The 13,221-nt window shown below is 36.2% G+C and overlaps 1 protein-coding gene across 6 annotated transcripts in view; it reads left to right on the top strand.

The window, feature by feature from the left end:
* The window catches only part of LOC145987634 (uncharacterized), a 529,186-nt gene extending 516,491 nt beyond the window's left edge, over positions 1-12,695 (top strand). For 4 of the 6 annotated variants that reach the window (XM_083122088.1, XM_083122085.1, XM_083122086.1 and 1 more), the window contains 2 exons: positions 1,429-1,549; positions 11,323-12,695. In XM_083122088.1, coding sequence (XP_082978214.1) covers positions 1,429-1,549; positions 11,323-12,081 — 880 coding nt within the window. In that variant the 3' untranslated portion in view covers positions 12,082-12,695. Of the gene's footprint in view, positions 1-1,428; positions 1,550-6,180; positions 6,291-11,322 lie in introns of all 6 variants that reach the window. The other 2 variants (XM_083122089.1, XM_083122090.1) reach the window with 2 other exon arrangements.
* The last annotated feature ends 526 nt before the right edge of the window (positions 12,696-13,221 follow it).

The following is a 13,221-nucleotide window of genomic DNA, read 5'->3' on the forward strand; positions in this document are numbered from 1 at the left end:
TTATGTAAATCCATGAATAATATGAATCAATATTGATGCAGTAAAAGTAATTTTTAGTATAGTATATTGCTGCTCTTGAATTTCAGTCTCCCCCCCCCCCCCCCGATTTTAAAAAGTTCCTTTGTGTGCTTTTGATAGTAACTCATTTCTTATGCTTTTGTTGATGTAGGGAGTTTTTTTCCTGGATACTTCATGGCAACCTTTCAAAAAAGAAAATGTTTTTCTTTATTGAGGCTCATGTTCTGATATGTTGAAATTCACATTTTGTTGCATTGGACGTAAGGGTTTTGGCTTAGGGAGCTTTCAGACCAAAGCAACAAGCAATGTGGAGGTTTTGCACCGAAATGGCAAGTGATGAGCAACACGAGCCCCTTCAGTCTGTAAGCAAGCATTCACCATGCAATGCTACCAACAGACCAAGGTGACATGATGTACAGTGTTGAGAACATGGCCCAGTCTGAATGACATGTAAGTGACAAGTGACTTCAGTTCAAAAGGTTGCGTTGATTACCGAGGGTTCACTTCCAAGTGAAACATCTCGCTTCAGTCTGAAGGCTTCCATAAATTTACCCAACATATTTTTTAGCACACTGTAATGTGAAATCTCTAAGAGACCTTTTTATACTGATGTGACAAGTGATACATCACTTGGCATCTGGGTGATATGTCACATAAAAATGAATCTTAAGATATAAATACAATCTTCCTCACTTGAGCAACATGACAAGCTGTACATATTGCTTGTGTGGCACTCAGATTGGACTGTTTTTCTTGGCATGTGTCACGTCAATTGTGTATTCCCAGTGCTTTGTCCAACAAGCTATATATATATAATTCACGAGAGGGCAACCAGTGAACCTCTAGTCTGATAATACGTTGTCGACTTCCATGACTGAGTGGTCAGCACATTGTGCTACAATGCCAGGAGTTGAGTTCAAATCCTAGCCCGGACATTCTTTGTGAGTGTTCCTTCATAAATTTCATCATCACTCATCCCCCTCATCGTGATTAGCCAAGGAAAGTGATGCTAAATAACAAAAACGAAATCAATCGATTGAATAATGCAAAATCGTGAATATGTACAGTAAATCAGAATGTAATTACCATGTTCTTTTGGCTTTGTCAGTTCTGTTTGTGAAGCTATTAGACTAAATTGACCTCCAACATCCATTTGGAAACATGACTGCTTGAGTTTAAAACAGACACCACTTGGAGGTGCTAGTCAAAAGTGGCATTAGGGTCAGTCTAGTGTTTAAACCCTTTGCATTATCCACTTATCACTTTGGTATGAAATCTCACTAGAACTTCAAAACTATAAGTAATGTCTCTTTTTTACATAAGTGTTTATAAATCAGGGAGCTATTCACACCATCACCAAATTTTATCAGAGAAATGTTTTTTTTTTAACATTCTAAACCTTTGTTTCAGAAAAAGACTGACTGCAACAGAGTGTTTGGGACATAAGTGGCTGACAACGCAAGAAAACGCCAATTATGTCAAGTTGAGCACAGATAAGCTGAAGAAGTTTATCATACGTAGGAAGTGGCAGGTAAGTGTTGATGTGCTCTATATTGGCTGTCTCACATATTGGATTCATTGTAATATATGTCCATTACAGACAATGGCATAGTCATCTTCAAAATATGCAAGAAAATATTGCATGTGAAACATATTTTAATTTAAAAGTTATTGCTGGGTGTTTAGAGATTTTATTTTCCAATTGAAGTAATTGAATTAATACTGCAGAGCAAGTTAATCTTTGAGAAAATATATAATAAGATGTACACAACTTACAGGTTAAAATTTGGTTCAATATTTAGGTACTACTTGGTGACTGATGAATGGCATTTAGGTGGAAAGCGGAACTTAGTCACCAAAAGTAATTCAGTAACAAAAAGTAAGATGCCAAAAGTAGTGTACCTGAGAAACATATTTCTCTGCTTTTTAGACTACGCAACAAGTGATAGTTTGATACCCAGTGGAGTCACATAGTGATTGAGATCCCACTTAAAACTTTAGGTTCAGTTTCATTAGTTTTTCTGTGCATAAAGTGAACTTAAGACAAACTCTCACAAACAAAACAAGTAATAGAATTAATCTAGCCTGAATTTATTTAAAATGTTCCTTTATTTTTGCTTTGAAACGTATCTTCTAAAGTGAAACCTTTTCGTCCACACTGGGCACTGGAAACCTGTCACGCTTCAATGTTTGAGTGTGTATAAGGAACACTAATTGACTGGTGCTGCACAGTGGTCTAAGGCTAATTATATGCATGGTTGCAATTATATAATGAAATAAAATCCATTGACAATTTACTGTTGGAAATAAGCTTTGGGAAAATTGGTTTCAGTATGCTTTATATGTAGGAAAGTGCTTTGTGTTACATAAAAAGATCACCCATTTTTAGAATATTAATTACTACTTTGGTATTTTGTCAGTGTTTTGCCTTCTTTCTCTGCAGTATAAGACAGCAATAAGTATATTTTAACACAGTGGGTTGATTCTCACTTTAAACTGTATGTCCACCCAGCTGGAAATTTTTCCAATTGATACTGATCGCCAATATGAGTTTTTAGACACACTATCGGAACCGATTGGTCAATTGTAATGAATTGGTTTCTATTGGAAAGTATTTTATTGTTTTCAGTATATTGCTTGTGGAATATTCTTATCTATACAACTGTTAATGCAATCATATAAAACAACTAAAATAAATCTCTGGTAAAGCATCTGGAATTTGTAACTTAGAAAAAAAACTTTCACGTACAATTTTTTTTTCAAGTATATGAACACGTTTTTAACTCTGTAGCTTCATTGTGTTTAACACACTTATAGAAAATCAAAAATATGCTGCTTCAGTTATAAATTGACATGTTTTTCTTCCTTTATACATGCAAAAACAGCAAAAAATTAGGTTAAACAAAGAATCTGACCCACAACACTTGAAAAATTGTTTAAACGAACAAAACGCTGTCGAGATCGACTTAGTTGATCAAAAGAATGCTCATTTTTCCAATTGCATTACATACACATAAGAATAACCATGGAAATTCTATATTGCAAAAAGTCAAGAATTAATATGAACATTTATTCCAACTATAGAGCGACCACAAGGAAAAAAACTTCGGCGAATAGTCCCAGCCCACTTCCCCCTTCTTCCGTTCAACTCGGGCCATAAGGAAGCATGCTTCACTCTCTCCCTCCCCTCCACGCCGGAGTACGGTGCACAGGAATCACGGGTCTGTGCAGGTTTTTTTGCTTGTGGTTCCACTGTACTAGCTGCTTTAAGGTTGAGTTGGTTCTTAAGAAAGAGTTCTTCTTAGGTATTTATTAAGATAAATACTGACTTCAGTAGTACGCATTAGAATTCAGAGGAAATTCAGTTCAAGTGTGCTGTTTTTCCAATGAACTTCTAAATCACAGGAAATGTGGTGTCAAGAATTAAACTATGCTTTGAGTCAATAAATAAATTTATAACATGTTGATTCTACAATATATACAAACTTACAATTGGATACAATTCACCAACTGGAAATTGTCTTCATTTTCCAATTTGTTTCAGTTGAGATTCTGATTGAAACCAATACATTCCGATAGCTATATTAGGCATCCAATAGAATCTGATACATTCCAATTGAAACCAATTCTCCAATTGAAATTTCAATTGGAACCAATAGAAAATTCCAGCTGGGCAGTCCCAGTTAGCCTTTCTGTGCATAACTGGACTTAAAAAAAAAACTCAGCAACAACAAAATATATTTTCATAAAAATTATATATATATATTGCATGCGTTCAAGCCCAATAGTAGTTCTGTTGCATTTAAAATGTAATTTCTACTTGGATACTGTTCTTTCCATTATTGGAAATTTGCAACATATTTATGAAGATAGACCAATTTTTTATGTGCCTGTTTGCATGCTTTTTACATATGCATGTGTGCTGTGATGGTGTACATATGACCGAGTTAACATCTTTCCTATTTCACCAGTTCTGTATGTACATACGTAATGTATTTTTACTTGTCAGCTATACAAAATGCTTGTTTGAAATTCTTCAGCATTCATAAAAATGTTGCTCATAAGGAAATGATACGATGATATGCACACATAATGAAATATGATCATGTTGCTTTGATAATCAATTAAAACATTCACACCAAAGTAAAACTTCTTTGTAACTGTCAGCATTGCACAGTGATCAATTTTGTAAACATTTACACACAAATAATGTTCCTGCTGTCCTATAAACATACACCCTTTTGACACCCCTCCCTTTTTCCGTACACACACACACTCTCTCTCTCATTCTCTCTGTCTATCTATCTGCGCTCCCGATAAACCCATGTTATCAGCAAATATATTCTGCAAAGGACAAGTGGTATATCTGTCATACCACCTCAACATGGCAGCAATTACTGTGGCATTTCTTCAAAACTACACATGATTTTTCATGATATGTCTTTTTTTGTTCATTTGTATACATATGAAGGTATAACATACTTGAATCACAAAACAATATATTTATTTTGACTATTATTAACAAATGCAAATTCAAAATGTCCATTTTTTCCCCTATCAACATTAGGGGAGAGAACTTATAAATGGACTATTACTCTCCAACCACCGCTATTTGATTATATCCCAGATAGCATGTAAGTTAACTGCAAGTTAAATTGAATGTCGATTTAACTTGCAGTTAACTTACATGCTATCTGGGATATTTGACTTTTATGTGTAATAATAAAAGCAAAAGCTTTTGTTCACAATGTGCAACAGTTAGGGATCCAAAAGGAAATCCCCATTTTTTAAAATTACCTGAAAATTAAGGTTTTCTAAAATTCTCCACATTTTCAATTTTTTTTTTCAAAATTAAGGTACGAACATTGTGTATCCTCGAAGAGTGATCTTTTGTCATGCTTTCCTGCAAATATGAGGCCATAGGGCCAATGCTAGAAGCAGTTTTCTGGAGTTTTTTTTTCCCCGTAAGCTGTCAACACTGCCACTCTTATACATTGTTATTATTTTACAGAGTATCAGCTTATTTTCAATGCAACTTTGCATGGTTATAGGAATGTACCACTGCTACATACTACATTTTTTCTTTCACTTTGGTCTATTGTGGTGACTACAGGAGTGTGCCAAATACCAACTTTTGAGTTTTTTCTTCTTCTGGTTTTAATTTTAATTCCAAAAAAAAAAAAATGATTTAATCTCTCTCTATGACAATTAGTTCTCGAGCTACAATTTTTTCTACTTTGCTGCAAGTTTGAAAAGGACATGCCTGGAAAGTGCACATCTGTACAGGCTTCAGCCTGCTCAAGGTTAAATATGGAGCAAGTTAAAAATAGCAATTATTGCCGTTTTCTTGTAAAATATCATATTTGCCGGCATATAAGATGCAACAGCACTCCCTTTTTTTAACACATTTTTGAGGAAAAATCTTTATCACTGAATTTATAATTAAAAGATGGGAGTGATGTCATCACCACCATGCCCCTCACTGCCTTTAACCCCCTCCCCACACGAGTTTCCTCGAGGTACCCACTTTATACGATGCTGGGTGGGTTCCGGAGCCAGTTCTCAAATAACTTACCTAATCTAACTAGGAAAGAATACATTTTAAGGAATCATCTAACTGGGAACAGAGAAAATTTCCAAATATGAATGTAATCAAAAACTGAGTATCGGTGTATAAACAGGTTACATCCTGTTTTTCAGACCTAATTTTAAAGGAAAAAAGTGCATCTTATACACCTGTAAATACAGTAATTAGTCTGATATGTAACACTAGTGTGTCTTGCATACACTGAGAAAGTTGCATTGGACCCAAGTACTACTGACAAGCATAAACTAATGATTAAAGAAAAAAAATAGATATACATGTACAGTTCATCTTGACGAAGGCTGAAAGTTGATTAACTATAACTAAATCCTACTTGTGTTTTTGTTGTCATTATTGCTAATGTAGTTGTTATATATTATGTTCAACGGATGTTTTGAATGTTTGTTTCTATTTCGTTCATGTGAATATGCAAGTGAGCATGCTTCATTTTATTTTTGCGTTCACTAAATATTATTTAACAGCATCTTTTAATTCTTGCCAGTTGATTTGTTTTTCTGTTTCTCTGGTGTGCTTAAGTTATGTTTTCTTTTTCTTTTTCAATGTGTGTGCGTTTACAGAAGTGTGGTACTGCAATTGTGGCAGCCATTCACTTTTCTCATGAAGGAAAGATCTCGTTCACTCACTAACTGCAGGCGCTTGTCTTAACGCTACAAAAAACCCTTAACAGGTAAAAATGACGCTTCTAACAACATAATCATAAAATTTCAATAAAGAACACTGTGTAAATGATTGTAGCTTCTGGTGGAGGGATCAAATTATTAATATTAATTAAATAAGAAACAATCTGTGTGTGTGGTGAAAGTGAAACTCCAAAGGAATTTTTCATCAGTTTTTTCAACCTAACATAATCTAACATGAGATCTACTCTGATAAAACATATTAAAGAATGCTACAACTGACACTTACTGTACAGGGCACTTCTCATTTACTGTACAGCACTTCTAACAATGATTAGTACTAGGGCTGTGTTGTGTGTATGAGAATGTATCAATTGAAATTTATTTACTGTTACTAGCCGATAATAATTATTCAGAAAATTATGCAAAATTCAAACTTTATTTTCATTTTGCATGGAAAAAATTGTGTTTACGTAAAATGTATTTTAATATTTTGATATATTTCTTGAATATTTTGAGGTAAAATTCTTGTAAATTGGGGTAGAATACCTGTGCACTAGTAATAACACTGTTCTACAAATTTCTACACTTTTTTTTCTGTTACAGAAAGGAAAGTACCTGTTTTTTTTTTTTTTTTACTGAAATTGACCTCCTGAACACCAATATACACTTCATTTCCTAAGCTTGGCTCTTAATTTATAGTTGCAGCATAATTCATGTTACCCATAAGCAATGCATTTGCTCTTATTTTCAAGATGAGCATAATTAATGTTACATAACAATTAATCATAAGCAATGTGGGCATAACTTGATAAATATATTGCAAGTGCCCACAAAGGGAGGCCAGGGAGGACATTTGTCCCCCCCCCCCCTTCCGAGATATCTGGGAATAATTAATGCAATTCAAATATTGAAATTATAACGTGAAAAAATAGTTGGGAGCAGTGGCGGATGATTGGGAGTGCCAACGTGATCAAGAAATCGAAAGAAAAAAAACTCCGCAATGCTCCCCCCACCCCCTCCTTGTGGTTGCGCCACTGGCCAAGATGTTTAACTTTTAATTTATCCTCGTTTGGTAATGTGGAAAACAGTGTGCGTAGTAACATCATACTAATCCAATTAATCTTCACTCGCTAACCTACCTTTTATGCACGACAGGACACTTCTCTGAAAACACAACAATTACAGGATGAAGGGAAAAACAAATTCTCTCACCTTCTCCTCCCCCATGCACACGTATTTTAACTGGACGTGGAAAATATCCTAGACATTTGTTGTAAAATAAATTTTAAAGGATACGCGCATCACCATAGGATTTTTTACTTTATAAAACATATAAAAGTCTGGATGGTCTTTCGGACACATCTATCTTAAATCTAAATACTATGTTCGTTTTTTTTCAAAAGTAGGCAGAAATGTAGATAGTACCTTTCTTATGATTTACTTCCTAACGGGTCTTACAAATCAGTCATATTTAGCGATTTATCTCTAAAGGTGGCAACTATGTCCCTCGTTGTGCCAAGCGAAAACTGACTCCGCTGGTGTCTTATGGCTACCCCCCACATTGTTCCCCGCTGAGACTTCTTCAATCCTCTGCACGTGTGTCAACTTGGTTAGCCCAGCTCTTGGGCAGCTTGGACCATTGCCTCGCGAGGTACAAAACAGCTGGGGATGCCTCATGAAGGTTGGGACTGTCGTCAACTTGACCGATTGAAAGATTCGAATTTGCTTGTATGTAAATTATAAGTGTATTAATTTAACAATTCTTTGGTGAGGTGTGTGTTTCTTCTGAGGGTAGTGCCATGGCATGGCGGCTCTGTCCTTCGAGCCGCCGCTGGATGAGAGGTGCCATAAAAGACAGATTAAGCATCTATGCAAATTAACTTAGTGCTGGTGATGCTTTATGATAATTCTCTTAACTGGGGGAAAGCATAACTCTATGTATCCTCCACTTGAAACACTGCCCCCCCCCCCCCACAAAAATCCTGCAGCTGGCCTTAAAATAAATTGTTACTGAATCCTCGACAAGAATGTTTTTCTGTTGTAAGTCCCTGATTAGGTCATTTAATTCGGCCTGTGTTATCTTGTGGTTTACAGGAATCTTGTTGGGAAACCTGATGGTAAGAGACCTGTAGAAAGTCCAAGGTGAAGATGGAGGGATAACGTTGAGATGAACCTAAAGAAATTGGTAAATGATTTAAAAGATTGGATTGATCTTGCACAGGATAGGGACAGATAGTAGACTTGTGTTGCTGCAGCCATAAACCTTCGGGTTTAAGAAGGCTAGTGAGTGAGTGAGTTAGTTATCTTGTAATGTTGGCTAGCAGCCAAAGGTGGTGAAATACTTTCCTGAATACATGACATGTCGGAATGGAGTGCTGTTGTTGTTGGGATGCTAGTTGCCAAACACCCACCAACGTTGCCACATTGCTATATATACTGCATATACGAGATCTAACAATACTCTGGAGACACTGCACAACTGAATGCAAACTGGCCAATGTTGAGGGGATCTGAAACAGCAAAGGATGGCATGATATACTGGGATGCGACGTGCCAGACTATCTGCAGTGTTGCCATATATACTAGAGTTGAGCTGAGTTCCTTTAATGTGCCCCCTCTCACCCCCCCCCCCCTTCCTCTATTATGCCAAAACGAGAGCCAATCAAACTTTTTTAATGTCATTTCCATGTTCAGCATCCTCAGATTAGTAAAGAATGGGTACTTTCTTTTCTGTAATAAAAGTGTGTAGAACAGTGTAATCAGTACTTTGCACAACTTTTAATTATTACGATTTGGCATTGGAGGGAATCTGCGAGAGTTTTGGCTGAGCCCTAGTGAATACTCTTATTGTTGTAGTTAATGTGAACACAATTTTTTAAAAATCATCAAGCCAACAAGCTAATTTTCTTAGCATCATCTTTTTTGTGTGTCACATCTATAAGCATCAATCCTATTTTAAAGGATGTCCTGTATTTTATTCTGAGTTTAAAAACTGTAGCTCCATGCAAGGTATTTGAGTTAGTTATTAAATTTCGCTTTTCTGGCATTGTTGTCTAATGATGAGGATGAGTGGTGATGATGAAATTGATGAAGGGACACTCACAAAGAATACCCATGCCCAGGCTGGGATTTTAACTTAGGAACATCAGTGGCCAGATACAAGGCCAACCAGTTTATACATTCACCCAGTGATCGGAACACTACATTTTAAAAGTAGCTTTGTTACAGCTACTCTTCCGAAAATGTAGTTTTGCTACAGCTACATTTACCAAAAAGTACCTCAGTAAGCTACTCCTGTTCGCTACTCGCTACTGCACTACTTTTGCATAAAAATAAACAATCATGTGGGTATTCAAAATAAGCCCTTAGCAATTGTACTTACGAGATAATATATTCTATTATTTATTATGATACCCGAAATTCGATATATTTTGATAGCATTGTTACCTATGTGACTTATTTTTACTATAGTGTTTGAGAATGATAACGTGCCTAAGTGGCATATCAATTGAAATTTGATATTTGATTTGATTTGGCAATATTCGCACCTTAAATCTTGCGTTGACCATTTCAGTCAGACATGAAAAAGTGGCATTAACACGAGAGGACTGCCGACCTCTGTAGCGGAGTGCTTAGCATACATGCTATAATCCTGCCTGGGCATGGGTGTTTTTTTTGTAAGTGTCCCTTCATCAATTTCATCATATCATCACTCATCCTCATTGTTGTAATTACCCAAAAGTGGCAGAAAAGTGACACTCAAACACAAAAACCAATTCAAACATGAGAGCATTCAAATTGGAGGTAAATATAACTCTCAAATCAAGTTTAATCAAATGTGCACTTGCCCTTCTTCACATGGGGAGAAGTAGTACTGCTAATAAGCTAAACAGGAATGCACAGTTGTACTCTCGGCCCTTCACCGAAGGCATGCCAAATAGTGGGATTTTGGATGTTAAACCAAGAAAATTTATTCGTGAATAACTAAATACATTGGAATTGCAGATTTATTTTCTTTGCAAAACATTTCAATGTTTTTCTACGAAACTACAAAAAAGTCCAACACCCAAGATTATGGCCAATTTGAACAGATACTGATTCTTACGGATAACTATGTCAATTCTTGAACATTAGAACAATTTGAAGTTTTGCTAGGTGAAGTTCTGTATTTCCACATTGCTCTTTTTGTTGTCATCGAATTCATTTTGAAAGTCCTCTGCCTTCATTAACACAAGTTTTCGCATCTAGGAGTGAGAGAGACTGTATAGTACAATCTACGTGGAAATACCTTTACCATTGAATGCTCTCACTGCCTTTACTGAACCACACCATTAATTAGAAGTTGTGCAGTATATTGATTAAAAAATAAGCAGTCAATTGCAATTTCATACAACAGTTTACCAAGAGTTTTGCTTTGAACATTCAAAGCATTACATCAGAATAGAGAACCACAGTGGTCTAATTGGTAGGGTGTCTGACTACCTACCACACAGGAGAAATGGGTTCAATTCCCAGGGTGGGTGATCTAAGGTTGGACTTTTTCTGGCCTTGTCCCGATAAAGTGACTCTGGGTCTTACCCAGCCTGAAATCAATGGGTAACTGGGAGGTAAAGCAGCACCTCCAAATTGGCAGAGATCAAGAATGTGTGGGATCGTACCCCTAAATCCCCTAAATGTGTCTTCATGGCACAGTGCTACATGCATGGAGAACTTTACCTTTACATCAGAATACTAAATACCTTTATACCTTTGTCTTAATCACAAATTCTATTTTTTGTACAATAGTGCTGCAAAATTAATAAAAATTTCGAGTTTTGCATAATTTCCAGGATAGACCGCAAAAGAGTTATGTCATTTTTGTAGACTGTGGAACTTATTGTTTCCTTATTCATTGCAATGACCCTTGTAGCTTGGGAACTTACTACATCTATTTCACCTGCTTGTATAATTAAGCTACACTAATAATAATGATGTTCTAAACATACTTTGTCATCTGGAGTGTTCTACATGAGAATGTAAATAAAGTTTGATTAATATTGAGTGTGTCATTTTGGTTCAAATGTATGTTTTTAATTCCAGAAAACAGGTAATGCCATTCGTGCTCTTGGACGCATGGCCACATTGTCTGCAAGGCGTAACTCTACTAGTTCTGCATCCAGTAGTCCCAGAGCTAGTTTGTCTAGTGTGTCCAGAATGTCTAGCCTAACCGAAGATCAGAGAGACAGCTTGCTGAGTGATCAGAGTTTTGATTATTGTTGTAACAAAGATCTAGAAAGCCCCCCGACATACGCACCCTTCGGCATGTACCCAAATAACGGTCAAACGGACAGTTTGGACCATTACGACGGCCAGCAGCCCAGAGTGCGTATGTTCAGTGAGCGTAGTGATAGTGGTATTAGTGACTGTTCCGTAACCGCATCCGTGTGTTCTAACCAGCTCCTAACGAAAGAATTTTCCATCTCCGAATTGGACGAGGAGAACCAGTGTGAACCCGTAACCAACAACCATGACCGGAAAACCCTTGCTAGAAATGCATGGAAAACCCCTTCCAAAACTAACAGCACTAACACCAGCAAAGATACTGACGTTCCTCCTTCTTCTGTAGTTGCCAAAACGAGAAAGTCAGGCAGCCTAACGTCCCAGAGTTCCAGCGATTCCGGAGTACATGCGGACGTGATGCAACCAAAGGGAAGAAACCAAAATTTTCCTCGAGGGAGACTCTTCAAGGATTCGTCTAGAGGAAAGACGTCCCTGGACAAACAGACGCACCATGATAAGAAGGTGGCACTTTCGAACAACGTGGAGAACCACAAATCGGCCACGGTCTGGAAGCGATGAGCACACGTATCAACTTTCCAACTTTTAACGTAACTCACATTATGGGGTACTCGTGTATCTGGTGAACATTTCAAGTGGTACTCCATGAAGCTAAACTGAGACCACAGCACAAGAACCAGGCAGGCACAATGAAGAATTATACACCCATATGATGCATTAATGAAAAATGTCTCGTGTTTGTATATATAGATTCCCACGTAATTTTCATTTTGCCTGTCTGCTCATGCAAAGCTTTTTGTTTCCAATTTTTAGAAAAAAAAATGCTCAAATCCTAAAACAAAAGAATCTCTGTTTTATTATAAGTTTTCTCTCTATGTGACCTAGGACAGTTGGTAAGAAAAATAGTTGTTGAACATTATTCTTGCAAAGTAAATATAGCATAATGTTTTCACATAGACACATAGCAGATTCTTGTGTATTTTTGTCAAACCGTAGTCCTAGGTGAATGCAGATTGTCCTGAGCTTCGATCACGAAGAAACAAGAGTGAGATTACATTTTTGTACACGTATTAGGCACAAAGCAATCAAAAAATTACATTGTGAACTATATTTGTACAGGGATAATACATAGGACTTTGTAAAATTTTAACGTGTTAATAAAGTCTTGAAATGTGTATTTCAAATTATATTACTGTAAATGCCTCATGTTTGCAACTCACCTTAAAATATATTTTCAATATTTCTCTTTACTTGTGTCCAAACGATCTAACAGGAAGTGACATTTATTTATTTATTTATTATCCTGCGCACAACAGGCATCTGCCCTTTTACAGTGCACAGTAAATGTCTTACATAGGATTTATACACATCAAAATAATATTTGTACACATTTCAGATATAAAAAAAATACATATAGAGGTTATATATATAGTCCTTAAACATTACCGTGGATAAGAAATGAATCAAACCTTACACAATTACATTCACATATGTATGGGTATATATATACACCTAAACAAGGTAAAAATAATAATAATAGTAGTAATAATAATAATAAAAAAATACAAAATTAAGTAAGAATGTTGTCCATTAAATAGCGTTTATACTTAGAAAATTTAGCAAATATGTCCAAGTGTATGCCCCTCTCTAACCATTCATTATAAAAGCTACACATTCTTCGCAGGGGAGCATTTCTGTGGA

This window comes from Lepisma saccharinum, chromosome 5, assembly GCF_977018435.1.
Source record: "Lepisma saccharinum chromosome 5, izLepSacc3.1, whole genome shotgun sequence".
Taxonomy (NCBI): Eukaryota; Metazoa; Arthropoda; class Insecta; order Zygentoma; family Lepismatidae; genus Lepisma; species Lepisma saccharinum.